The sequence below is a fragment of the Petaurus breviceps genome, unplaced genomic scaffold, assembly GCF_028583685.1.
Source record: "Petaurus breviceps papuanus isolate PSGF00001 unplaced genomic scaffold, PetGlider_PUasm1.0 180, whole genome shotgun sequence".
Lineage (NCBI taxonomy): Eukaryota > Metazoa > Chordata > Mammalia > Diprotodontia > Petauridae > Petaurus > Petaurus breviceps.
In genome coordinates this window covers 4,221,492-4,249,084 of record NW_027185782.1, presented here as the reverse complement: position 1 = coordinate 4,249,084, position 27,593 = coordinate 4,221,492, and the positions used below count along the sequence as shown (strand labels likewise).

General features: G+C 48.3%; 2 protein-coding genes across 5 annotated transcripts; both read left to right on the top strand.

Annotated features, from left to right (window-relative positions):
* The first annotated feature begins 8,265 nt into the window (after window positions 1–8,265).
* HMG20B (high mobility group 20B) lies at window positions 8,266–14,871 on the top strand. 3 transcript variants are annotated; one of them, XM_069086876.1, is made up of 10 exons: window positions 8,266–8,377; window positions 8,915–9,003; window positions 9,443–9,569; window positions 9,680–9,883; window positions 10,286–10,406; window positions 10,584–10,660; window positions 10,881–10,953; window positions 13,148–13,363; window positions 13,538–13,670; window positions 14,020–14,871. In XM_069086876.1, exons 2-10 carry the CDS (start codon window positions 8,966–8,968, stop codon window positions 14,030–14,032), a joined length of 1,002 nt encoding a protein of 333 aa, XP_068942977.1. In that variant the 5' UTR covers window positions 8,266–8,377; window positions 8,915–8,965; the 3' UTR covers window positions 14,033–14,871. The 3 variants fall into 3 exon arrangements, with proteins under 3 accessions (XP_068942977.1, XP_068942978.1, XP_068942976.1); XM_069086877.1 differs by having other exon boundaries at window positions 8,857–9,003; window positions 10,614–10,660; XM_069086875.1 differs by having other exon boundaries at window positions 8,857–9,003.
* Window positions 14,872–15,817: 946 nt separating this feature from the next.
* On the top strand, window positions 15,818–27,569 carry GIPC3 (GIPC PDZ domain containing family member 3). Of its 2 annotated transcripts, none has more exons than XM_069086860.1 (6): window positions 15,818–16,105; window positions 19,188–19,373; window positions 21,215–21,395; window positions 23,350–23,462; window positions 23,634–23,728; window positions 24,184–27,569. In XM_069086860.1, the coding sequence occupies exons 1-6, from the start codon at window positions 15,869–15,871 to the stop codon at window positions 27,341–27,343; spliced, it is 3,972 nt and encodes a 1,323-aa protein (XP_068942961.1). In that variant the 5' UTR covers window positions 15,818–15,868; the 3' UTR covers window positions 27,344–27,569. The 2 variants fall into 2 exon arrangements, with proteins under 2 accessions (XP_068942961.1, XP_068942962.1); XM_069086861.1 differs by having other exon boundaries at window positions 23,634–23,715; window positions 24,184–24,475.
* Window positions 27,570–27,593: the final 24 nt, after the last annotated feature.

The window sequence follows — 27,593 nt, the reverse complement described above, 5'->3', positions numbered from 1 at the left end:
GACTTTAGTCACATGGTAACAATTCCCAGCTCCCCATAGCTTTCTTCCTATTGCCTCAAAAAGTTGGATCAATTCTTAGTTGCCAGACTCCTTTACCTATCCCCTTATCCAGATAAGGATAAGCAGTAGTTTCCCATTCTCATCCCTAAACTTCAGAGCCCAGGAATTCCAAGCCAAAAGTCAGAAAGAATAACCACGTGAAGTTTCTTATATCCTTTTATTTTTTTTACATAAACAGAAAACTTCCTCAAACCTTTCTCAACATGATTAAACTTTTTTCCTTGACCTCTCTCTCAATTCTGTTATTCCCTAAAAAGATGGATGCACCAAAAATCCATCACTAGGTTATAAGTAATTATAGTCCTCAAAAATGTAAATACATAACCTATTACAAAAAAATTAGTAGGAACTTCAGATAAATTACAGCAAAATTTCTAAGTTCAGACACACACTGATTCAGAAGTTATTTCTAAACTGATTCTATTTCATTTTAATTTGTAAAACTCCCAAGTATCCAATTAGATTTTCCAATCAAATTCTACTTACCTTTTAGTTGGTCCCTGATTCATTTAAACTTTTTTTCTTTTCTAAAACTGTTTTACAAAACTGTCCAAGAAGCCAGACAGTCCCTCAGACTGGAATTGGACATAATCTACAAATCTTAATTTTGGAGTTCAATTAAAGCTGAATTTACAATTTCTAATATTCAAGATAAATTCCCAATTAAAGTTTTGGTTAGTTAAAAACAAATACTTAAAAGCAGGTAAAAAAAGAATCAAGCTGTAGTCACCCTCTAACTGCCTCTCCATGTAAATTACCTTTCTGACAATTCTGCTTTTCTTGGCAGAGAGACTTCATAATTCAGTTATCAAAGATAAAGGGTTTATTCAGATTAGTTGTTTGGGGAGGGGAAAGGAAGCCTCTGGAGAAAAAGCCATCAAATTCTTATCTCAAACTGGCTACTGGTTCCCATTAAGTGTGGTAACCACACTCTCCCCTCCCTCTATTATAGGGGGGGGGAAGAAGGAAAAAAATCAGGCCCACTTTTTACTTAGCAACACACACACACAGAGCCACAGCCACAGTTACAAAGCACACTTAACACAAATGACACTCCACAAAGACAGACAAAAATACAAAACATATGCCCGGCAGCCTTCCTTTTAGAGGGACCTGTTGGAGTGGTCACCTATGGTCCACAATTACAAATTCAGCAGCTTTCCCTTTTTCAGAGTGACTTGTCTTGAGTGGACCCAAAATTGTCCATGGGCCTTACCAAACCCTGGATTAAAGAGCTAAGAACTCAATCATAAGGAGATGGGAATGCAGGACATCCAAGACGCTGATTTATTCAGGCCAAACCAATGAGTTGAATCTGAACTGGAACACAAGAGGTCCCAGCTGGTACTGGGCATATGAGGTTGAAGATACCGTGTTTCCCCGATAATAAGACACTGTCTTATTAATTTTTTTTGACAGAAAAATACCAGAGGGCTTATTTTCAGGGGAGGGCTTATTTTAATGAACATTGACAGCAATTTTAATAAACAGGTAAATGTGAACAAAAAAATGTACCTTTATTCAATAATGAATTCAATAAAGAACAGGATGACGCACTCACTGCTGCAGCTCTGATTGGATGCAGCTCGGAGCGAGGCCTGCGTTTCATGAGGAGGGGGGAACGGTGCATACAGAGGGTACCGTAATGTAGCGTGTAGCGCAGGGGATCACCTTCACTACAGTAGCAATCTCAATAGGGCTTATTTTCGGGGGAGGGCTTATTTTAGAGGAATCTTACACAGTAAGGGGAGGGCTTATTTTCGGGATAGGTCTTATTATCAGGGAAACACGGTAGGAGCTGACAGGAGTGTTAAATCCCACTTCTGACACCAGATATCTCAACCTGAAGTAAAGAATTCTACCAAAATAGCAAAAACTGGGATCTTTAATGGAGGCAAGGAAATTGTAACTTGGGGCCACCACATAGCACCAAAGTCCTGAAGCACCCAAGAGGGCCAGAGGGGGTAGGGTTAAATACATTTCAACAGGGAAAGAGTGTCTCCTGAGAGGTACAGCTCTGGGAAGGTGTTTTGCTTATAAGTTGTTTTGCATAACAATGGAAAATCCATAGAGAAAGCTGGGGGAATCTAAGGAGTGATAACACCTGGTCAGAACAGGGACACAGGGACTCCTTTTTTTAAAAGCTGGTTTTGATTACTGGCAGGCAATTTGCAGCTCTGGGATCAGGCAAGGTCAGCTCCTAGTCAGCTGCATTCAACACACTTTGCCAAAAAATCCTCACGGACAAGTCAATGGGATGTTTGTACAGCCATACATGAGTGAACACCTGAACAACAAGAACACAATAGTCAAGACAAGAAAGGAGAAAGTAATTAGATTAAATTCAATAAGGATTTATTGAATCCCTATTATGCTTGAGGTTATAATGACAAAAAAGAAAGTGTCTGGCCTCAAGAGGCTTCTATTCTCCTGGGAGAAGGAATCTCAGAAGAACTGTCATCTGAGCTGAATTTTACATTACTCAGGTAAAGGAAAAGCCTAATTAAGCTTGATGAAGTCAAGTTAACAGGCCCAGATGAACTATAACAGATGCCAAGAGAAATGGAAAGAAGAGAAGAGAGTGGATCTGTAAGCTATACGTTAGTCAGCTCCAAAAAGTTCCTGATGGAAAATGCTATCCACATCCAGAGAAAGAATTACAGAGTCTGAATGCAGATTGAAGCATACCATTTGCTCTCTTTCTCTCTTTTTTGTTTTGTTTCGTTTTGCTTCTTCTGTCTCATGGTTCATTTCATTGGTTATAATCCTTTTTTACAACATGACTAATATGAAAATACATTTAATACGTATATGTATATAGAGCCTATATCAGATTGTATGCTGTTTTGGGGAGAGGAGAGCGGAGGAAGTGGACAAAATTTAAAACTCTAAAGTTTGTGGAACTGAATGTTGTAAACTAAAAAATAAACAAATAATTTTTTTAAAAAAGAAAAAAATTTAGGTCAGTGACCTTGACTTTGATTCCTGGCAGCCTTCAAAACATATTCTCAAAGGGATGATTTGGAACATCTAAGAAAAAGAAGTTATGATCACAAAGGATCAGTGTGATTTCATCAAAAATAGGTCCTCAACATTCTAATCTCATTTCCTTTTTTGACTGAGTTGTTAGACTCTTAGATCAGAGGAATACTGAAGATATAATTTGCCTAGATTTTATGAAAACACTCAGCGATAATATGATTAGGTGGCTGTGGAATCTGTCAAGTCTTTGGGTCCAAAGAACAAATGTCAGTTAATAAGAGTAATAGCCTGCCCCAGGGATCTGTGCCTTGTCTTGTACTCTTCAACATTTTTTTAATCAATGACTTGGATAAAGGTATGGCATACTTGTCAAATTTGTACATGAACTTAAGCTGGAAGGGGTAGCTAAGACTTTGGATGACCCTCAGGATCTCTAGAGATTATGATAGGCTGGGATGTGAAGCTGAATCTAAAAGGATGATATTTACTAGACATAAATATAAAGTTTTACACTTGCATACAAAAAAAATTGACAGCTAGGTAGTGCAATTAGTAGACTGCTGGGCCTGGAGTCAGAAAGAGTCATCTTTCTGAGTTCAAGTCTACCTTCAGACACTTATAACTGTGCGATCCTGGGCAAGTCAATTAACCCTGTTTTCCTCAGTTTCTTCATCTGTAAAATGAGCTGGAGAAGGAAATGGCAAACCGTTCCAGCATCTTTGCCAAGAAAACCCGAGATGGAATCTTGAAGAGTTGGATATGACTGAAAAACTCATGATTCAACAACAACTAAAAATGAATTACCTTCAAAAGTACAATATGGAAGAGGCAAGGCTGGATAGCAGTTAATTTGAAAAAGATTTGGGGACAAGCTCAACAAGAGTGAGTTATACTATAGGGAGATAGATAATGATACTATAACCCTCCCAAAAGCTAATTTGATCATAGGTGGCACTAGGGAGATGGTAATCCTTGGTCAGACCAAATATGGAGTACTGTGGGCATTATATTTAAAGCAGGACTAGAGAGAGACCAGTGGAGTGTGACCAGGATGATGAAGATCTATAAAAGGAACTAGGGAAGTTTACTCTGAAGGAAACTAGGGGGACTTATAATAGCTATCTGTTAGTATATGAGGAACTGAGAAATGGAAGAGAGATTAGATTTATTCTCCTTGGCTCCAGAGGGTCAATGGATAGAAATGCAAAAACGAAATTTAATCTTGAGTCATTTCATTTCAAGTGTAGGGGTTTTGATTGGGGGAATCCCACTGACAAACTGAGATTATAGGGAGCTGAGCCTTTGAGACTCTGATCCTATCTTCCTATGGAGGGTGTGGGTAATTCCAACTGGCACCTCTTTGGGAGGAGGCAGACATTTCTTGTACCTGGGTGTTAGTTCAATCAATACTAATTTCAATCAAAAAACATTTTAAAAATTTGTTAAGTTAACAAAGTTAACTTAAAATTTGTCAACAGACAGTGTGTTAAGAACTAGAGATATAAAAAGAGGCAAAAGATAGTCCCTGCATTCATTTGACTGAACATGGGTGATTAAATCACAGTGAGTAGGAATGGATTGGTGTTGGAGATAGCATTCCACTGGGGTTCTATATCATCCCTCTTCTCAGCTCCCCTCTGGTAGCTTCATCATTTAGTTCCAAGAAATAGCAATGGTCAAGGGACAGGTAGGAAAAGAGAAGAGGTCCTGGCTCCAGTCATGGAGAGAAAGTGACTATGCCTTACTTTCCAGATCTTTCATCTTTTCCATCCTTGAAGACTTTCTCCATTTGACCTTCTTATCCTCTTAAGCCACCATCCTAGATCTTGCCTCCCTTCCACAGTTAAAACTCTAGAAAATGCTGCTTGCTCTCCTAGACTCCACTTTTTTATCTCCTACTTGCCCTTCCATGAATCTGCTCTTTGAAAGGCCATCAAAGAGCCCTTTGTTGCTAAAGTTGATGGCCTTTTCTTAGACCTTATCCTTCTTGACCTCTCTGCAACCTTTAAAAATGTCAATAAGCTTATGAATCTTCTTCTCGGTTTTCAGGACGTTGCTTTATCATGGTTCTCTTTCCACCAATCTGATCTTTCTCAGTCCTCTTTTCAGATTCATTGGCTCTCTGCCATGCAGGGGTGCTCCCTAAGGTTGGGATCTGTCCCTTCCTTTTCCTTTTACACACTCTTAAAATGATCTCATTATCACCTATGGATTTAACATGAATCTATATAAGGCTGAACCTCAACCTATATATCTAGTTCTCATCTCCCTTCTGAGTGCCATTAAGTCTGAATATCCAATAACATTTTGGAGTGCCTCCCTAAGGCATCTGAGACTCAACATTTCGAAAACAGAATTCATTATCTATTTCCCTAAACCCACCTCTCCTTCTAACTTCTTTATTGCCTGTATCATCATTTTTCTTGCCATCCTGACAACCTCTGGTCATCTTGGACTCTTTGCACATTCACCCTCTCCATCTAATGAATTGCCAAACGTGTTGATTCCTCCTTATTTCTTTCAACCGCCTCCTTTCCACTTATGTTCAAGGTGGGAAATCAAACTATCCTTCAAGATTGAACCTGCCTTTGAAGAAATTAAAGCTAACTATGGTCATATGAAAAAATGCTCTAAATTACTATTGATTAGAGAAATGCAAATTAAAACAACTCTGAGGTACTACCTCACACCTATCAGATTGGATAATATGACAAAAAAGGAAAATGATAAATGTGGGAGAAGATGTGGGAAAACTAGAACACTAATACATTGTTGGTAGAGTTGGAGAGCAATTTGGAACTATGCCCAAAGGACTATAAAACTGTGCATAGCCTTTAATTCAGCAATACCACTACTATATCTATATCCCAAATTGCATAAAAAAGGAGAAAGGACCCATATGTACAAAAATATTTATAGCAGCAATTTTTGTAGTGTCCAAGAAATGGAAATTGAGGGGATGCCCACCAATTGAGGAATGTCGGAACAAGTTGTGGTATATGAATGTAATGGGATACTATTGTGCTATATGAAAGGATGAGCAAAAGGATTTCAGAAAAACCTTGAAAAATTTGCATGAAATGATGCTGAATGAAGTGAGCAAAACCAGGAGAACATTGTACACAGCGACAGCAACATTGTGGGATGATCACCAATGATGTACTTAGCTCTTGTCAGGATTACATTGATCCAAGACAATTCCAAGACATTCATGATGGAAAATGCTATCCACAATCAGAGAAAGAACTATGGAGACTGAATGCAGATTGAAGCAGACTTTTCTCTCTTTTTTTTCTGTCTCATGGTTTTCCCCTTTTGTTCTGATTCTTCTTTCACAACGTGACTAATGTGGAAATATGTTCAATATGACTGTACATGTATAGCCTATATCAGATTGCTTGCCGTTTTGGGGAGGGGGGTGGGAAGAAGGGAGGAAGAAAAAAATTTGGAGCTCAAAACCTTATAAAAATGAATGTTGAAAACTATCTTTACAGGTGATTGGAAAAAATATACTATTAAGTGGAAAAATAAAGATAGTTGTAATAAAAAAAAAAGAAACTGAGGCAGCTGTGAGAAAGTACACCAAAGCGGGGCAGCTAGTTGGTGAAATACTATAGACTAGAGGTGTCAAACTTCTGGCTAAATTCTTCAGCAGGTAGAACCAGATTAAAATGTAATTGGGAAATGTTTAACAAAATAAATAAATAAATATAATACAACATTAAAAAAAGATTGATTCTGCCTAATACATCTATCTCATCACTACACTCTGTTCCTTTGACTGAAGCCTCTGAACGGAGAACAGGGGCATGGGTTCCCAGAACCCACCACGTTCTTCTCTTCATTCCCCCACCAGCTTCACTGTTGTTTAGACCTCTCCATCACCTCTATTTCCCCCTTCTTCTCCCCCCCCCCCCAGCCCCCTTTAGCTTCCTTTTGTGTATTGGCTTCCATTATATTGTAAGCTCCTTGAGATCAGAACAGTCTTTGAATTTGTATCTCCTAGGCTCAGTACATAGTAGGTACTTAATAAATTTTCATCAACTATTGGCTACAATGTGCCCTTTCCTCTTGGCCTCTTGGAACCTCTGGTTCTCTTCAAGGCTCGATTCCCCCAGTAGTTCTTGCTTTTCCATTTCACTGTGCTTCTATTTTGTATATGTTCTGAATTTACTGATCTTTGGACTGTGTTGTTTCCTCGGAAATTTTTTGAGAGCGAGGATAGTCTCACGTGTGTGTGTATTACGTTAGAGACTAGTACAACGCCTGGAGTATAATAGTTACTTGTTTTCTAGCTCGTGAGACCCTGGAGGACAAGGAATGTTTTAGCCTCTCTTTGTACTTAGCGCAGTGCCTGGCTCCATACATGCTTTGGCTACAACCTTGCCTGGCTGATAGGTCCTGAGCAGACCCTTCATAACGTTTTGTTAAAAGTCTACTTTACAGTACAAAGTACTTTGCAAGGAGTCAGCACCAAAAAGACAATTTAAAACAGTGATGCCACGGAGCTTAAAACCTGCGGATGAGGAAAAACTTCTTAAATAGAGACAGATGTCCAAAGGTGCAAAGTGTCGCTTGGGAAGGAAGTAGTGGGCTCTCCAGTCATTGGAGGTATTCAAGCCCAGGCTGCATGACCCTTGCTCAGGGAACTAGCAAGGGCAATGTTGTTCGGAGGCCAGTTGGACCAGATGGCAGCCCCCAGCCCGGAGATTCTGGGGCTCGCTAACAGATCTGGAAGGGACTTGAGTACTTAAGCCTCATTTTACAGATAAACAGAACTAAAAAAGCTGGGATTATGAAGCTTTCAAAGCACATCTTCTCTCCCTGGGATGCATAACTTTGACTTGTCAGACTCAGGTCCGGCCCCCCAGCGGCTGCAGGACAACCAGCAGGCTACTGCAGCGGAAGCCTTCATTCCGTTACGCGGGATTCTTAAGAGTGGACGCGAGGGGCCGGAGTATTCGGGCCGGGCCTCCTGCCCTTTCAGAAGACCCGCCCCTCAGGGAGGCACTCTCCCCGGATTGGTCCGAATCTAGTCTGGCGCAGCCAAACTTGACGCGCTTTTAGCCTTACGCTCCACCGCCCAACCCGAAACCCCGCCCTCTTCTGACCAATCCCTTAGTCGCTTTCTGTGTGCTATTTACATGGCCCTGCCCCACGCCCGAGACTGCGCCCAATCCCAGCGCTCGCGGCCCCGTTTATTAGCATGGGAGCGTGAGTTGGGGGCGGGGCCCCTTCCCTACCGGCGCTGGACCCGAGAGAGGCGGGGCGAGGGGCGGGGCCAAAGGGCGGTTGAGAGTCCGAACCCGAAGATCCAAGAAAGTTTGCTCAGGAGGTAAAATCTGCCGCGGGACCCGGAGATCGGGGGTGATCGTTGCCCCGGGGGGCTCGGGAGCTAAGCGATCGGGGCTGGGGAGCTGGGGGAGCCGGGGAGGCGAACAGGATTCCCTCCCTGGGTGGGGGGGGGGAGGAGATCCCCCAACAAAGGGATCCACCGGGTCCCTCCCCTCCCTCCCGCTGCCTTGGGCTTGGAGGGGATTCGGAGGATTCCCAGGATCCACCTGTGTGCCCCACTCGCACCCCGTGGGATCCATCCCCCTCCCCCCTCCTCCGACAATGGGGAGTTTCATCTCCCCGCCCCCAAGCCCCGCCCCCAGACGCTGTACTCTGAGATCTCTAAGCACCCTGTGGATAAAGAATGATGCGTCTGGGTTAGGAGCCCGGGGAGGCGTATCCCTGCCTAGCCCATTCTCCAGAAGTGCAGAGTGAGGCGGCCAGACCCTTCTCTCTGCGCTCAGCCAGGCTCTGGGGCAGTGCCCCCCTCCCACCCCGCTACCCCACCTGCCGGGGTCGGGGCTTTCTTGTCTTTCAGGTTTAGAGAGGGCCTCCCGACGGCGGAAGCGACGGGAGAAGGCTGTAGGTCATGTCCCAGAGCCCCAAGCAGCTGGTTCCGGGCTTTCTGTGAGTGACGGGCTTGTAGGATGTTCCCCTGGGGCCAGCCTGGGGGGCCAGGTGTCGGGGTCTCCAGAAGGTTCTGCTCTGTGGTCGGTTTGGGGGCTCTGCCAAGATCTCCTTCTGAGATCCCCCCCTCCCCCCATTACCTTCTGTCCACCCTGTCTGTATCTCCTTTGTACGCAGCTGCTTCCCCGTGGTCTCCCCCATTATTAGACTGTGAGCTTCCTGAAGGCAGTCTGTGCCATTCTTGGCACCCCAGGCCTTAGTAGGGTTTGGCCCATGCTTCTTGTCCTGATTTGACTTGGTCCCAGCGATCCCCATTGATTCCTCTTCACCCCCACTCCCTCTTCTCTCTCTAAGTGAAGGTGGGGATGGGGATGGGGATGGGTGTGAGGCCCAGGGGAGGCTCCATTGGAGCCCTAACAGATGTCGGCTTGGATTCCAGGCCAAGCAACGGGAAGGGCCCTGGACAGCAGCATCCAGGGAGCCTTGCAGGGCTGGCTCCCGTGAAGCAGGAGAAAATGGAGGGCTCTAGGGCTGGTGGCATGGAGAAAGGGCCCTCCGAAGAGGAGGTGAGTGCCTGAGAGTTGTGGGAGAAGAGGCCCTGACTTTCTGCCTGCCCTTTGCCTTTTCCCCAAAGGTCACTCTCCCCACCTTTCTCCTCTCTGCCTATCTCCCCTAGCCTGTGAAGAAGCGGGGTTGGCCCAAGGGCAAAAAGAGGAAGAAGATTCTTCCCAATGGACCAAAGGCACCTGTCACTGGTTACGTTCGCTTCCTCAATGAGAGGCGGGAGCAGATCCGCACCTTGCACCCAGACCTGCCCTTCCCTGAGATTACTAAGATGCTGGGGGCTGAGTGGAGCAAGCTACAACCCACAGACAAGCAGGTGGGAACTGGAGACCCCTCCCTGAAAACTGTGCATTTCCCAGAAGCCCTTGGAAATGGCCTACAGGCTCTTCCTTGGTGGCCATAGGTTTTTCCATCACTTTTCTGTGTTGGATCCTTGGATCCTAGACCCAGAGGTGGAGAAAACCTCAGAGGCTGCTTAGTATGGTCTCCTCATTTTACAGATGAGGAGACTGAGTCCCTGGGAGGCTGAGGGACTTGTCCAAGATGGGGCGGAACTCAGAACCAGATTTCCTTCTACATCAATGTCTCTGCCTCCTCCTCCTCCTCTAGTGAATCCCAGCTAGGGGTCTTCCCTTCCAAGGGGATCCAGCCCTTCCTCCCTTGCCTTCCCTGTCCATGCACTGGCAGGCTACCATTTGGTGCCCATCTCTGTCCCCAGCGCTACCTTGATGAGGCAGAGAGGGAGAAACAGCAGTACATGAAGGAGCTCCGTGAATACCAGCAGTCTGAGGCGTACAAGATGTGTGCAGAGAAACTCCAGGAGAAGAAAGCCAAGAAAGGTGTGTGTGAATGTTTGTGTGTGTGTATGCATGTGCCTGCACAAGTATGTGGCATGTGCACGTGTGTATGTGGGCATGTGCAAATGCTCATATGTGTTTATGTGTGTGGGTATGTGTTAGGGGCAGGGTTCCCTAGGAGGGACTGGAATGGGTCTTATCCCTTTTCCCACTCTCCAGGACCCTTACCTGCTGCTCCTTTCCCTTTAGAGGACCCAGGCGCTTCAGCCATGAACACTCTGCTGAATGGACACAAGGTAGGGCCCTGGGAACTCTGGGGGATGGGGCTCCATGCTCCTGGCAGGAAGGGGAGGGAGGAAGGAGGGCCTGTCATGTGGGTGCCAGAAGAGGGCAGTGTAGAGCTGTGCTGACCCCTGTGTGGCCTGAAAGCCTGGGAGGGGCCTCTTCGGGCCAAGCAGAGGTCTCTTCTCTTCTCTGCCAACCCCAGTAATGCTGCCTTCCTCTGCTACCCTCCAGGGCGGGGACTTTGATGGCTTCTCTACCTTCGATGTCCCCATCTTTACCGAGGAATTCTTGGATCAGAACAAAGGTAAGGCATGCTCACTGAGCTTCCTCCTCCTGCCTTCTCTGGGGCATGGGCAAAGTGATAGACAAAAGCCACGTGTCACTGGGGGCAGGAATCAGGTGAAAGGAGAACAGAGGGAGTCAGGCCTGTAGTGTCCCCCTGATCAGAGCTGTCCCTCTGACCCTGCTATATCCCAGGACTCTGGCTAGAAGTTTCAGGGCTGACCAGAGCTCTCAGTAGGCTACCCAAAGTGGTTACTATCCAGAATTGGTGAAAGAGGCTAAAAAGAATCAGACAAAAGTTCACCTTTCACTCTCAATGACTATGCTGTCCATCCTAGAGAGAGGAGACAGAGAAGGCCTTCCTCCCTCCCCCGAGGAGCAGGTCTGACTGGGGAGAGGATACATACCGAGGAAGCATTGAGATCAGATGACCTGTGTCCCATCCTGGATTGGTCACTGGCACTTTGTGTGACTGGTTACTGCCACTCTGAGTCTGTTTTCCCATCTGTAAAATGGGAATGACAGTATTTGCTTGCACCTCAGATGGGTGAGGGGGAGAGAATCTTTGTTGTGAGGGCCAGTGCAAGACAGGAGAGAGCCCTGGGCTGAGAATGAGAAGACCTGGGTTCTAGTCCCACACTTCCATTAACATTTACTGACCCAGTGACCACATGCAAATAATTTAAAGTCCCTGGACCTGGGACATTGACCAGGCAATGTTTGAAGTTTCTTGCAGCCCTGATCTCACCGTATGTGACCTAGGACACTTACCAGAACAGAACCTGTTTCCCCATCTTTGACATAGCAATAATAGTTCTTGTAATGACCTTCCTTAGAGGATGAGGAGGGAAGTGCTTTATATGCCAGGTGATAATGGAGAATGGACCAGGTTTCAAGCCAGAAGACCTGGGTTCCAGTCCTGACTCATTTGGTCAACAGACATTTATTAAATACCTGATGCCAAGCCCTGGGAATACAAATACAAACCGCCTTGCCCTCAAGGAGCTTACATTCTACTGGGGGATTCAGCATGGTCACAGATAATTAGATACAGGATATAAACAAAAATGCACAGTGGTTGGGGGAAGGAAGCACTCACAGCTGAGGGGAGCAGGAAAGGTTTTCTGAAACAGGCAAGCTGAATCCTGAAGCAAGCTATGGGTTCTGAGAGGGAGAACCTTCTAGGCATGGGGCTGCCTGTGCAGAGGCACAGAACAGTAGGATGGGGGGTTTGTCCCCCAGGCACAGGGGAGGAGGAAGAGGGGGCTTGAATGTGGACCCAGGAGGCCTGAAATGAATGGGTATGAAGGAGACGGAGTCAGTCCCAAGCATTTATTAAGGGTTTACCATGTGCCAAGCACCGTGCTAAGTGCTAGAGATGTGAAGGGAAGGGAGCTAGCATAGCCTTAGACTGTAAGCTCCTTGAGGTCAGGGCCCTGTGTTGTGTTTATTTTTCCCTCTTTGTACCCAAAGCTGTGTAAATAATGTTTGTTGATTGACTGAGGCTAGACAGTCTGGTGACAAAGAGTCACAGAGATCCTGGGTAGAGTCATGGGGTGGTTGATGGTCATACCAACATTGGTAATGTTGACCTGCTGGGCACGTCCCTTCATTTCTCCTCTCTGTGGCAGTGTGGCAAGACTGCTGGACTTGGAATCAGGAGAGACCTGGGTTTAAACCCCACCTCTGACATTTACCAGCTGTGTGACCATAGGAATGCCACTTAACCTCTCTTTGCCTCAGTTTTCTCATCTGTAAAATGGGGATAAGATCTGTAGGGCCAACCCAGGTTGTTTTAAGTGGTGCTGTCAAACCCAGATAGAAATGGGTCATCTGTTTTGCATGGCATTTTTTGTTTAAACATTTCCCTATTATATTTTGATCTGGTTCAGGCTGCACTTGGGGGCTTGGCTGAGTTTGAAGACCAGATAAAATAACAGCTGTAAAGTGCTTCACCAACCTTAAATCAGTGTCAATGTCACTTCTTAGAAATCTCACCCTATGTGTAAATTGAGGGGAATGGACTCGGTGTTCCCTGGTTGTTCCAGCCTTGTGTGGCTAAAGGGCTCAAGGAGAGATAAGCATGGGCTTTCTTCAGGAGCCAGACCCTGGGCTGACTCTTGGAGGACAACTTTGGATCAAGTATCTTTGGCTGGGCCCAGAGGGGGCTTCTAGCTGGGGGCCTCCAGGCTCTGAGGGGGCTACTTTTCTTCCAGCCAGGGAAGCAGAGCTCCGGCGTCTGAGGAAGATGAATGTGGCCTTTGAGGAACAGAATGCGGTCCTCCAGCGTCATACTCAGAGCATGAGCAGCGCTCGGGAGCGGCTGGAGCAGGAGGTGGCCAGAGAGGAGCGCCGGACTCTGGCCCTGCAGCAGCAGCTCCGAGCCGTCCGCCAGGCGCTTACAGCCAGCTTTGCTTCCTTGCCTGTGCCTGGTGAGCCTGTCTGTTTCTGGGGGGCTGGGCCTCCTGGCATGTCCCACACCTGCACAGGGCCCTCGACTCAACCCAGAATCCTACATCTACCTGTCAAAACACACCCATGGGTGGGGAGTGGGGAACACATCTTCTCCAGGACCCTGGCATTCCCCTCCCTTTTCCCCCCACCAGGCACTGGGGAAACCCCAACACTTAATACCCTGGACTTCTATATGGCCAAGCTTCATGGGGCCATTGAGAGGGACCCCCTGCAGCATGAGAAGCTCATTGTTCGCATCAAGGAGATCCTGTCTCGGATAGCCAGGTAGGGGACCAACTGAGCAGGCCCAACAGGGGATCTTAGTGGGAACATTCTACTGGGCAGCGTCCATAGGGATGAAGGGTGGAGGGCATCCCTCCCCCCCAGATCAGATGAGCCAGGTGGGATCCACCCAGAGAGGGCATATTGTTAGAACCTGCCTTATGTGACTACTGTGGAAACTACCTAAGGGATGCCCCTTCCTCCCAAGGCCCAGATCTGTTCTGAGGAGCTGAATCTGATGGGTGGGGAAGGTGAGGTCCCTCAGTTATGGGTGGGGTCTTGGCAGGGCTGGTGGGGGGCTCCTCCTCTCCTGTTCCTATTGATGGGCTCTTTCCTTCCTGTCCATCTGTAGTGAGCACTTGTGAGTAGCGGCCAGAGGAAGGGCCCCTGTGGATCCAGAGCCATCCTGGGGAAGGATCAGTTCCAGCAATCTAGTCTTGCCCCTTGCCCCCCTTTCTCCATGCTCACTGGTCAGGCGGCCTTGGGCCTCCCTGTACATCCTCCAGGGCCTGCCCAACCCCCGAGCTGAGTCAGGACCCAGGGCAAGGGGGGGTGCAGAGGTGATTGATGGGTTTTGGGGAGTCCTGTCTGTGCCTTCCTGGAGTGGGGGAAGCCCCAGCCTCTGTATCCTCCTGCCTTCTCCAGCGCTCATATCCCATGCCAACCTCCAGGGTGATCTCTAAGCTCTTTTAAACTTTTTTCCTTTCCCCTGCATGGGGCAAGGTCAAGAGAACATGTGTCATGTGTCAACCCCACAGGCCAGTGTATGGGTTGTGCTCATAACAGTACGTGGGTACAGACAAGCCCCACAGCACATGCAGCCAGTTTACCCAGATACAGCATAGCACCACACCACACATTGGAGCTAGGTCCATCTTGGGACTCCCTCTACTGCACTTTTTCTCTCTCTCTCACACTAACTGACACAGCTCACCTTCTGATAGCCCCCTCCCTCCCAGAATGGTAGATGGGGAGGAGAGGGTCAGAGCCTTTCAAGCTTTTCAAGACTTAGTGGTTGCCTGTGATCTACAAAATCAAGGATGCCCCACTCCTGTCTGTCTCTTCCCCAGCCCTCTCTATTTCCCACCCTGCCTCCCCATCTATAGGGCCAGGCAAGCTTCCCCTCTAGAGCCCTCCAGCCTTCCTGGAAGCAGCAGCTGTGACTGTAATCAACCTTTTTAAATAAAAATTGACTCAGCTCAAATTTGTTTGTGGGTCTCTGTCTGGTAGGCTTGTTGGGGGGAGGGAGTGTGATAAAAGGGAAGAGCTTGCCTGGACCTGACACCAGTTCTGCCCTGGGTAGTTGGGCCCTGCACTCTGAGGTATCCAGGCAGGCCTCCAGGTGCTGTTTCCAGGCTGTGTCCTGCAGGGTGTCTCAGGTGGCACCAGAGGCCTCACCCTTGCTGAACTGCCCTCAGATAGGTCTCACTCCAGCCCAGACAACCCTCTGCAGGGTTGCCCCTGTAAGGTCAAGTCTTGTTACCGGAGGAATAACAGGACCTGGCAATGCGTCCAGCTTCCCCCTCCCCCTAATTTGCATGATAATCTCATGACCCTTTTGAGAGGGAGGCAGGTAATGTCTTATAGAAGGGAAAACTGGCTCAGGCCATCCAAGGGAACGGACAGAGCTGAGCCTGCTAACTACAGGCCCAGGGACTCTCTTCCCTGCATGGACTAGAACCAGGAACTTTGAGAAACTATCCTCAGTGGCCAGGCTGTACACCTGCCTAGCTAGGTTCAGGGCCCCAGCCCTGACTTGTGACCTTAGGAAAGGCTTTCTCTGGGCCTCAGCTTCCTTGATAAAAGGTGGCAGCTCCAGGTGAGCTCTACACTGACGGGGATTCTGTGTGGGGGGAGTGGAGGGGATCCGTTTGGTCCTCCTTCCCCCTTGGGTACCAACTGCCAAGGCCCCAGGAGGGGGAGCAGCTGTACTGAGCAGAGGTGCAGGACACCTGGGGGCCCCCCTCCCCACCGCCACCTGGGCCTTCACTGGCTCCTCCCTCCCGAGGTGTCGGTTACTTGGGACCAGGATCGAGTTCCCAGTGTCCGCCGCTGTCCCCTGGGCTTGTGTTACAGGCCAGAGCTCGGCTGTCAGCAGGAGGAGGCGGGGGCGACCGGGGGAAGAGGGGGGGGAAGGAAGCAGCCCGGATCCGGCCGGCGCCGTCGGACGCTCAGGGCCCCCTGTGTGGCTGGGCAAGCCCATGGAGAGCGGAGGGGCCCGGGAGGCACAGGGGGCCCAGCCCTCTGCCCCCCGGCCACCCCCTCCCTCACCTGCTGAGCAGGCAGCCCCGGTCCCCAGCGCCCCTCGCATCCGGCCCCGACTGGTGTTTCACACCCAGCTGGCTCATGGCAGTCCCACAGGCAAGATCGAGGGCTTCACCAATGTCCGGGAGCTGTATGCCAAGATTGCCGAAGCCTTCGGCATCTCCCCCACTGAGGTGAGCTAATCCCTGCTGCCAGCCCTTCGATCCCCTGCTAGGTTGGTGGGTCCCAGATCTGTGGCGATCGGAGAGCCCAGACCCAAGTTCGGTGTGGGGGAAGCCCCCCACTCCTAACCTTGATCCTTACTACCTTGGGAGCGAGTCATTTCTCTCTGACCCTCAATTTTCTCATCTGTTAAATGGAGCTAGTAATGAAAAACATGTTGGATTCGGAAGCTATTAGCAGAGATAATTTCATTCGTTGTATTTGTATGGTGACATAGGGCTTGGCACATAGTAGGTGCTTGATAAACATTTATGGGTTGCTTGATTTCTCCTTCTTTGTGCTGCCCTGTCTGACCTTGGATAAGTCCCTTAACCCTTTTGGTTCCTTCCAGTTCTAAATCTCTGATGCTATGATCCCAGTGTACTACCCACCTCCCAGAGTTATTGTCAAGCTCAAAAGGCATCAGGTATAGAAAATGCTTTGACAGCTAACAGTAACAATGGACAGCATTTATATCACACTGAAGATGTTTGTACACTGCTCTCCTTTGACCCCCATCGATTAGCTCAGTGTCTGGAACACAGTAGGGGCTTAATAAATGTCCATTGATCCTCACAACAACTCTGGGATGTGGTTGTTGTTTTTCACTCCTCTCTGACTCTTTCTGACCCCATTTGAGGTTTTTTTGGCAAAGATACTGGAGTGGTTTGCTATTTCCTTCTCCATTTTACAGATGAAGAAACTGAGGCAAACAAGGTTAAGTGACTTGTCCAGAGTCATACAGTTAGTAAGTGTCTGAGGCTGAATTTGACCTCAGGTCTTCCTGACCTATTATTCCCATTTTACAGATGAGGAAACAGACTGAAAAAGATTAAGTGATTTATCCAGGGTCTCACAGTAAGTGCCTGAGACAGGATTTTAATTCAGGTCTTCCTTTCTCCAGGTCCAGTGCTGTATCCACTTAGCTGAGCTGAGCTTTAGAGTTCTTGTTCTTACAGGGGGTAAATGATGTCAGCTCTAAGCTACCTGTTGATGCCCAGATTCCAGGGGCTGACATCTTGACTACAGGGGAGCCAGGGCATCTCCAAAAGGGGGGCAAAGTGACCCTGGGGAGGGGGAGGGGCGGCACGATTTCAACTTTGAGATAGGGGCTAAGGATACTCAGTCACCAGAAATTGGGATTCAGGTGATCCCAGGAGAGATCCAGAAAAGAAAGAGCTGGAGGGTGGGGATGGGAGAGCGGTCCTGAACAAAGCCAGCAGGATACACTCAGAACTCTGGGCTGTGAGGAAGAGAGGCTGGAAGGCGCCTTCGGAGCTGAGTGTTTAGGATGAGGCAATGGAGCCTGGATCCCGGGACTCTCTGTACTCTGTACCTCCCCTCACCCCCAGCAGATCCAGAGACTGTATTTGGCCCCAGGACTTTATTTACTATAAACTTTCCTTGATCCCTGACCATCATCAGATCAAAATCAGAAAACTTCAGGCCTTCAAATTCTCCTGCTTGACTCTGTAAGGTTAGAGACTTCTTCCAGGGCAGTTTCAATAAAGACTTGCAAAGCCCTGCAGATCTACCCTAGTCCCTAAATTGTCCCCTTTTGCTGACACCTCCATGCCTGGATGCCTTAGCCTGGCATTTGCTTCTCCGTTGCTTCTCTGTCTCCAAATACTCCAAGTCACAAGAGTGTTTTTTAGGGTCTAGTCAAGAGGATGTCAGATGACCTTGCTTCTTTTTCCTGTTCTGCTACTATTGGCCTCTGTGATCTTGGGCAATTCTTTTAACCTCTCCCAGCCTCAGTTTCCTCACCTGTAAAATGAGCAAGTTGGACTCATGAACTCCCTTCTAACTCCAAATCTATCATCCCATTTTATAGTCTGATGCAAATAGATGGTGCTGATTCAGAAATAATGTAGGGGAAGTGTGAATCCAAGAAAACTCCCCAAGTGGTGGTGGTGGGAATATTTATTAATTTATCAATCATCTATTATGTGCCAGGCATTGTGCTAATTTTTTACACTTTCACAAATATTATTTCATCTGATTCTCACAACAACCCTGCAAGGTAGGTGCTATTATTATTTCCATTTTACAATAAGGGAGACTGAGGTTAAGTGATTTGCCCAGGGTCACACAGTTAACAAGTTTCTGAGGCCAGATTTGAACTCAGGTGTTCCTGACTCCAGGCCCAGCACCCTATTAACTTTATCACTTAGTTGCCTCTAGGTTCCTGTCTTGGTGACTCTGCATGGTCAGAAGCATAATGGGTAGAGATGGCATTTGGAAACCTAGCTGTGGAAAGAGAGGGGATTTCGAAGTATTGAACACTGTAAGGGACAGTGAAGACCACTGTGGGGAAGAGATGGGCATTCCTTAATATTGTTCTTTAAATTCCTTGGGGGACCCAGAGCATTGGGCCCATAACTAGGTGGTGTAAGGATACATGGATTTAGTGTTGCCTCTGCAGCTGGCTTGCTGTGTGGCCATTGGCAAGTCACGTCCTTTGTCTAGGCATTACTTTTTCCATTCGTTAAATAGAAATGATAACGCTTGCTCTGTATCTCCCAGTGAGTAGATCACTTAGACTCCTGAAATCCTAGAACACTAGAGCTGGAGGTATATTGGAGAACAAAACATAAGATGTCAACTGGAAAGAATTCAGCAAATGGACTGTCAGAGCTGGGAGGGACGTGAGAACCCAGGACGTCAAGAAAGGACCTTAGGGCACAGAATGTCAGAGGTTGGGGAGCTCTTGGCATATAGAATGTTAGAGCTGGGAAGGACCTTAGAACCTAGAATGTCAGATCTAGAAGAGCTTAGCATAGAGAGTGTCAAAACAGAGAGGGACCTTAGAACATAGAATGACAGAACAGGGAAGGGCCTTAGAGAGACTTCATATGTTTTAAGGATTTTTTCTAAGGCCCTTCCCTGTTCTTACTGGGGCCCAAAGAATGTAAAGTGCTTGTCTAGTCTTCTTGACAAGATTGAGCAAGTATCGAGGTTACTCTGGGATGGGTCTGGTTGTGGAGCCAAGGCCAGAGCTCTCCCAATAACCATGTGGCCTCGTCTCTCCCCATTTTCTTGGTGGGGAGGCAGATTCTGTTTTGCACTCTCAACAGCCACAAGGTGGACATGCAGAAGCTGCTGGGTGGCCAGATTGGGCTGGAGGACTTTATCTTTGCCCACGTACGTGGTGAGACCAAGGAAGTGGAAGTCACGAAGACAGAGGATGCGTTGGGGCTCACCATCACAGACAACGGGGCGGGCTATGCCTTCATCAAGGTATTGGGGACTGGGTAACAGAAAGAGCAGTGGGCTGGAAGTCAGGAGACCTGGGTTCTTGGACGAGCTCGGGTAAATGCCTTTCCCTTTCTGGAGCCATTGGTAAAATGGGCCTCTCTGTAAAATGAAGAGGATGGACCAAATGGTTCCTGAGGTCCCTTTCAGTTCTCTGATATTAGGCCTCTTTGAACTCTGACATTTTATGTTATATTCTAGGGGCCCTTTCAATTCTGATGTTCTAGTTTTGGAACCTCCCCTATTCCCTGCAACCTCCTGACATCCACCCCTCCCTGCTACCCTCCCCCAGGTTTACCCCACACACCATATGGTCAGGGCATGAGTTACCGATTCTGAGGATAGGAATGAATGATCTCATTGGTCTTTAAAGCTGTTCCCTACCTCCACAAAAAAAGCCTGGATCTCTTTGCATAATGCTACAATAGGTCCTGTACTCTTTTCAGATGTTTACCCTAAATTAAGGGTCCCTAACTGTTTTTTCTAGACCTCTTTGGCAATGTAATGAAATCTATGCCAGGAGTATATTGGAGCCAGCCCCAAACAGCTCACTCAGCTGATGGTTAAATTTTTGGTGTGAGTTCTTATACCTCAGCAATCCAGGAACACTACAAATCAGTGTTAAATCTCTTGCTTCGTTGGATTGCCCAGATTTAAGAAAGTGATGGAGAAAATGTTAATAATGCAGATTAAACTTAAAAGTGTATTGTGCAAACTTTTTTTTCCCTCAGCAAACCACTTGATGGCTCCCTTCTCAGAATATTTTTAAATATGCAAGAAATGCTAAATTTCATTTAGAGGTTAAAAACAAAGAGGTGTTTTCCCTACTATCCAAGTTCATGGACCCTGTGAAATCAGACCCCAGTTTCTTTCTTTCTTTTTTTTTTTTATTGGCTGTTATTTACTCCCATAGAATCCTTGGTTCTTTATTTATCTCCAGCCTCAACCAATAGACAAGCACTTACTATGTTCCAGGCACTGTTTTAGTTCTACAGACTCAAAGACAAAAAATTGCATAGTCCCTATCCTCAAGGTTTTTACATTCTATTGAGGATAGATGAACTTTAGGCTCTACAGCAAGAGGGTGGCTTTTCTTTGCTCCAGGGCTTTGAGACCTTTTAGAGGAAAATGGAATTAGACTAGAAGAAGTTTTGGAAGAGGGAGAACAGGTACCATACGGGAGAGGAGGGTAAACTTGGAACCCGGGCCCCATGCACTGAAATCTGGGAAAGAGGCAAAAACAGAAGGAAATCTGGTCCTTAGCCCTTACGGATCCTTAGCCAATCTGAGGGAGATTGGGCCAGGGGAAAGATTTTGGCAACTAAGTTCTTTGAGATCCCTCCCAGAGGAAAAGGTGTTTGTTAACTCAAGATGTATTAAAAAAAAAAAAAGAAAGAAAATGTAAAGATTCCTAGACCTTAGTCTCTAGGAATTTTTAGAGATCCCCTAGATTCATCATCCCTAGAGAGGTATGCCTAATTACCAAGAATGCTTAGAGATCTCTTGTTGCAAAGTGATGTTCTCAATTGATGAGGGCTCTTCTCTAGGGAGATGTACTTGGTCTCTAGGCATGCTGAAAAATATGTTATCTTCAAGGAAGATGAGCTTGTTCGCTGAGTGTTTAAAGATCCTTAGGGAAATATGCTTGGATACTGTGAGTGTTTAGAGATCACTGAATCAGGGGTTGGGAGAGAGTGGGGAGATGTAGGATGTGTTATATTGCTAAGAATACTCAGAAAACCCTTGGGTCAGATGATGGAGCTGGATGCTTAGGGTGGTGGGGACCTCTTTCTGATGCTCTTTCACCATTGTCCTCCTCCCCACAGAGGATCAAGGAAGGAAGCATCATTAATCGGATTGAGGCGGTTTGTGTGGGCGACAGCATAGAGGCCATCAATGACCAGACCATCGTGGGCTGCCGACACTACGAGGTGGCCAAGATGCTCCGAGAGTTGCCCAAGGCCCAGCCCTTCACCCTGAGGCTGGTGCAGCCCAAAAGGGCCTTTGGTGAGGCAGCTAGTGGGAGAAGAAAGCTCATGGTGGAAGGCCTTCTGGAACAGTCCAGAGAGAACCAGGAAAGGAAAAAAGTTCTAGCGCAGCAGCCTTGCTCTAAGGGCAGCAGAAGGCTGGGTTTGGGGACTAATTACAGAAGACATATTGACATTTCAATTCTTCAGAGAGCCTGGATTTCCTAAGTGTGGCCCCTTCCTATGAGGATAGATTTGACTCTTTCATGCTTCTGTAAATGGCCTTCGTGGTTGATTGTGGCTTCATTACTTGGTGGCCAGTTGTCTGGCGATTGAAGCTTTTGGCACTTTGATTCAGTGTCACACATATAGTCTGTACCTGAGCCCATACTTGGTACAATCCAGTAACCTCCTCATTTTAGCCAGACTTGTCAAAATTTGTGCCCCATTGGCTTATTCCTCAAGAGCCCAGGGTCTCCTCTTCACCAAGGAGGACCTGAGTGGAACAGCAGCCTCTAAGTTTTACCTCCAAAAGGAGTGGTGGGCTCTCAAAGGCTCTGCTAATGGCACTCCAGCTGGAGAGATAACTGGGTCCTGCCAAGAATGGGTTAGGGGGCTTACTGTAGGTCTATTGTCCTAGGATTGGCTTTGGGAAGTGTGGACACACATGCTTGTAGCAGCAAGCACCCTAGCATACCCAGGGTGGCTGCTAGCACACGTTCTTTGATCTGCTTTTCTAAAGGAAAGCAATTCAAAAGGGATTAACAATCTTACTTTAATCAAACATATATATCATTCACTTAGTTCGGGGGAAAATGTTAGCACCCTGAACTTCAGAAAATGCACACAGAAATTACAAGCAAACAAAAAATACAGACAGAGAAAATAACACAATTCAACAGACCAACAGTCGGGGCTTCTAGCTGTCTGACCATTACATACATACATATATAGTTAGTTACTAGAGAGAGAAGCACCAACATCTGGGTTTTCAAAGCCGGGGGGCTCCATGGCTACCCAGAGTCTCATCTGGCCAAATCATACAACTCTTTCCATAAGTGAGCCCCAAAGCAAAACCTCACCTCAGAGTATATGTAGCCTTCAGGGTCAGAGGATATCACAACCTTCGTGACCCACAGCCTATTTACAAAGTAACATAAGGTGTGGGCCTTCCTGAAAAACAAGCCTCACCTAATCAAGTTTCCTTTAATGGGCTCCACGGTGAGGCCCATTTAGGGACAGGGAAGATTTTCAAATTCCCTTACCATTATAATGCCTCTAGAAGTTTGGCCAGAAGGGGAGGACTTTTGTTCAGCCATAGCAATGCATGGAACCACATGTCAAGTCATGAAGGAATTTGAAATCATGAAGTCATGAAGTTTGGGATCACTCATGCAGTTAAAGTTTACAAAGCACTTGGATGAGCAGAAGGTGGCAGAAATAGAAAGACCCCCATTTTACAGAGGCCCAGAGAGGTTAACTAATTTGCCTGCAGCCCCACGGTTAGCAAGGGGGCTGACTGGACCAGGACTCAAGTTTCCTGGTTCAGAGCTGTTTTCTATGATGCCATCCATGTGGATTGACAAGCAGTTGAAAGTGGTTCCCCAACAGGCTCTGGAGCAGCTGAGTAGTGGGCCAGGGGATAATGCTGTGGAAGGAAGAGTTGGTAGGATTAGTGTTCTAGAAGAAGGACTTTCTAGAGGATTTCATGGAGGCCCCTGCTTTGTGGAGTAGGATATCTGGAACCACTATGGATCCTAGAGATATTCCAACTGCCCATAGGAGAGAACTCTGGAATGACCATGAGTTCTAGAGCAGCCTATGAGGGAGAGGACCTGGAACCACAATGGGGTCTAGAGAACTAGCTCCAGGCTGTTTAAGTGCTTGTAAGGAAGGAGTTCTAGACTTGCTCTCCTCAGGCTAGGTGCTCTAGAGAGCACTTGGACTAGTACTAGTTCCTCTCCTGACTCTCTTTCCCTTATCACATTTTCTAGATATGATTGGCCAGAGGACCAGGAGCAGTAAGTGCCCTTCAGAGGGGAAGGTGACCAGTGGAAGGGAGACTCTTCGCCTCCGGGCCCGGGGTTCTGCCACAGTGGAAGAGGTGGTGAGTGGGGTAGGGAGGGAAAGGTTTCTGCGGGTTCCCCAATGGGCCCAAGATGAGGTACATGCTGAGTTGGGAGGGAAGGGCATAGTTGGATACATGGATTACGATGCTCCCCACCTTGCCTGACCCGGGGGCCAAATCTTTGACCCCATCCCCTCCCTCCTGCACCAGCCCAGTGAGTTTGAGGAGGAGGCTGCCCGAAGGGTGGATGACCTGTTGGAGAGTTACATGGGCATCCGGGACCCAGACCTGGGTAAGGGGCCAGGGTAAGCCTGTGGGGACCCTGGGGAGGGGAAGGGGCTGTGGGAGCCACAGGGTATGGGGAGGGGTCACTGGATCTGGGGGATAGGAGGAAATGAGAGAGGAAGGGGCTTTAGGAGCTATAGGGAGGCTACTGGAGCTGGGGGATAGGAGGGAGTAGGAGGGGAAGTGGGGGTAGTGAGAGGGACAGAGAGATATCGGGGGAGGAGGAAGGGGAGGGTCCCAGGAAGTTGGGTGGTGGGGAAGAAGGAAGAGATGAGCTGAAGTCTGGAGCCAGGGGGAGGTGGTGGATGGATCTGGGATGGGAAGGGGGGACCAGATGGAGGTGAAGGATGAGATGATCAGAGGATGGGGCCAGGGGACACAAAATGGGCCAGGAGAAAATGAGAGTCAAGAAATAGGAAGAACGGGAGATGGGATATTCGGCTCCCGGGTTCATCTCACTCTACCTTTACCTCAGCCTCAACTCTGGTGGAGACGTCCAAAGAAACTCAGAGCGCGCAGGAGTTTGCACGAGGCTTGGACTCCGTCTTGGGCGAGTTTGCCTTCCCCGACGAATTTGTGGTGGAAGTGTGGGCAGCGATAGGAGAAGCCAAGGAAGCCTGCGGCTAGGCAGGTCTCTGGCCCAGAACCCTGGAACCCAGGATGGCTCAGAAACCCTGGTCCGGCCCCCGCCTGTTAGGCCCCGGCCCAAGAACCCCAGCTTAGTCCCCCAGCCCCAGGCACCAACCCAGGCTTCAAAGGCTGGTCCCCAGAAGTCAGCTCAGCTTCAATGCAGCCATCAGAAGCTAGGCCAATCTTCTGACACTCTCAGACAAGCTCAGTACTCTGGCCACCGAAAGCCAGCCCAGCCCTCTGAACCCCCGAAACAAGTTCAGAGGATGGCCCCAATTCCTGGCTCGCAGAAGCCATCCCAGTCCTCTGAACCCCCCAAACAAGTTCAGTGTCCTGGCTCCCAAAAACCTGCTCAAGGCTCTGGCTCCCCAAAGTTAACTCGGGTAACCTGCTCCCAGAGGATGGTACAGTCTTCTGAGCCCCTGAAACAGCCGCAGAATTCTGGTCCTGAGAAGGCAGCCCAACCTCCTGATCCCCCAAAACAGTCTCCATCCTCTGGCCCCCAGGAGCCAGCCCTGCCCTCAGAATCCTCAAAACAGAGCCGGCCTTCTGATTCCCCCAAACAAGCTCAGTGCTCTGGTCCTCATAATCTGGTTCAATCTTCTGAACTCCCCCAAAAGGTTCAGTGTTATGGCCCTCAAAAGCCAGTTCAGTCCTCTGACTCCCCAAAAGAGGCTCAGTTCTCTAGCTTCCAGAAGCCAGTTCAGACCTCTGATCCCCCAAAGCAGGCTCAGTGCTCTAACTCTCAGAAGCCGGATAAGACTCCAGACCCTTATAAATTAGCACAGTCAGCTGAACCCCCAAAACATATCCAGCACTCTGCCCCTCCAAAGCTTGCCCAGACAGCTAACTCTCCACAACAAGCTCGATTATCTGGACCCCAGAAGTTAGACCAGGCTTATCACCCTCCAAAACAGGTTCAGTCCTCTGACTTGTTGAAACCAGCTCAATCTTCTGATCCCCCAAAACAGATTCAATCCTCTGACCCCCCAAAATCAGACCAGTCTTCTGACCCCCCAAAACAGGCCCAGCACTCTGCTCCCCAGAAATTGGCTCAGCTCTCTGACCCCCCAAAACAGGCCCAGCACTCTGTTCCCCAGAAGTTGGCCCAGCTCTCTGATCCCCCAAAACAAGCTCAGTTTTCTGGCCCCCAAAAGGTGGCCCAGTCCTCTGAGCTCTCAAAACAGGATCAGTTCTCTGGTCTGGAGAAGCCTACTCAACTTTCTGATCCTTCAAAACAGTCTCCATTCTCTGACCCACAGAAGCCAGCCCAGTCTTCTGCTTTCCCCAAACAGGTTCAATTCTCTTGCCTCCAGAAATTAGTACAGACATCTGACCTCCCAAAGCAGACCCAGCACTCTGCCCCTCCAAAGTTGTCTCAGACCACTGACCCCTCAAAACAGGCTCAGCTATCTGGTCACCAGAGGCCAGCCCAGGCTTCTGACTCTCTGAAACAGGCCCAGCACTCTGCCTCCCAGAAGTTGGCTCAGCCTTTGGATCCCCCAAAACAGGTTCAATTCTCTGGCCCCCAGAAGCCAGCCCTGTTATCTGACCCCCCAAAACATACTCAGTGCCCTGGCCCTCAGAAGTCAGTCCAGTCTTCTGATCTTCCAAAACAGGCCCAGCACTCTGCTCCCCAGAAGTCTTCTCAGATCTCTGACCCCCTAAAACAGGTTCAGTTCTCTGCCTCACAGAAACTGGCTTGGTCTTCTGACTCCCCAATACAGGTACAATTCTCTGACTCTCAGAAGTTGGTTCAGCCCTCTGACCCTCCATTACAGGCTCAGTTCCCTGATTCTCAGAAGTCTGCTCAGCCCTCTGGCCCCCCAAAACATGTTCAATTCTCTGCCTCTCAGAAACTGGCTCAGTCTTCTGACCCCCCAATACAGGTACAATTCTCTGACTCTCAGAAACTGGCTCAGCCCTCTGACCCCCCAATACAGGTACAATTCTCTGACTCTCAGAAGTCTGCTCAACCCTCTGGCCCTCCAAAACAGGTTCAGTTCTCTGCCTCTCAGAATCTGTCTCAGTCTTCTGGCCTCCCATTACAGGCTAAATTCCTTGGTTCTCAGAAGTCTACTCAACTCTCTGCCACCCCAAAACAAGTTCAATTTTCTGGCTCCCAGAAGTCAGCCCAATCTTCGGACCCAAAACAGGATCAGCATTTTACCCTCCAGAAATTGGCTCAGTTTTCTGATCTGCCCAAACAAACTGAGTTTTCTGCTGCCCAGAAGTCAGCTCAGCCCTCTGGCCCCCCAAAACAGGCTCAGTTCTCTGGCTCTAAGAAGCCAACCCAGCCCTCTGACTCCCTAAAATATTCCCATTTCTCTGGCCTCCAGAAGTCAGCCCAGACTTCTGACCCAAAACAGGATCAGAAATTGACTCAGCTTTCTGATCCCCTCAAACAGGCTCAGATTTCTGTGCCCCAGAAGCCAGCTCAGCCTCCTGGCCCCCTAAAACAGGTTCAGTTCTCCAGTCCTTCAAAACTAGCCCAGATTACTGACCCCACAAAACAGGTTCAGTGCTCTGGCCTTCAGAAGCTAGTTGATAGCTCAGACTCCCAGAAATCAACACAGTCATTTGACTCCCCAAAGCAAGTTCAGGGTTCTAGTTCCCAGAAGTTAACTATGACCATTGACCCCCAGATGCCAGCTCCCAAACAGGCTCAGAGTTCTGGACCCCAGAATCCAGCCCAAATAGTCAGCCCTTTGAAGTTGGCTCAAAGTCCCAACCCTCAGCTGCAGGCCTCTAGACAAGGCCCTTCCAGCCTGGGCCCCAGACCCCGTCCCAGTTCTCCACACAATCCCCTGGTCCCTATTCCTCTAACCAGAGGTTCTTCCCAATATCCTCCTTCAGGGCCCCCCAAACCCCGCTCTGGGATCCGGGGGGCCACTCCTACTATTCAGGGGTCTCTTCCTGGTCAGGGTGGGTTGTCACAGACCCCTCCCCAAGGTAGTTCTATTCCTCTTACCCAGAGTGCCTGGGTCCCAGGGAGCTGGGGTTAGGTCCCAGGAGGAGACATTGGAATCATATGGATCGGGTGGCGGGGGGCGGCGAATGGAAATAGGGGGTTCAATTTCCTCCAGCTCTGGCCTCTGCTGAGTCTTTGGCTCAGAGACCCATAAGGGGATCCAGAACTGGGGAGAAGGGGCATCTAGGTCCCCCTAGTGTTCAGCCGGTTTCTTTTGTCTGTACCTCGAGGCATGTGGAGATTAAAAGCAATTCCTATGTCTGCATGTGTCCTTACTGGCTAAA

Bases quoted from the DNA above. Each gene is read 5' to 3' on its own strand.
- HMG20B (XM_069086876.1), top strand. From the start codon at position 8,966: ATGTCCCAGAGCCCCAAGCAGCTGGTTCCGGGCTTTCT. The intron at 10,407-10,583 runs GTGTGTGTGAAT...CCCACTCTCCAG, and splicing joins GGAGAAGAAAGCCAAGAAAG to GACCCTTACCTGCTGCTCCT. The intron at 13,364-13,537 runs GTGAGCCTGTCT...TCCCCCCACCAG, and splicing joins TGCTTCCTTGCCTGTGCCTG to GCACTGGGGAAACCCCAACA.
- GIPC3 (XM_069086860.1), top strand. From the start codon at position 15,869: ATGGAGAGCGGAGGGGCCCGGGAGGCACAGGGGGCCCAGCCCTCTGCC. The intron at 16,106-19,187 runs GTGAGCTAATCC...GTGGGGAGGCAG, and splicing joins TCGGCATCTCCCCCACTGAG to ATTCTGTTTTGCACTCTCAA. The intron at 21,396-23,349 runs GTGAGGCAGCTA...CACATTTTCTAG, and splicing joins GCAGCCCAAAAGGGCCTTTG to ATATGATTGGCCAGAGGACC.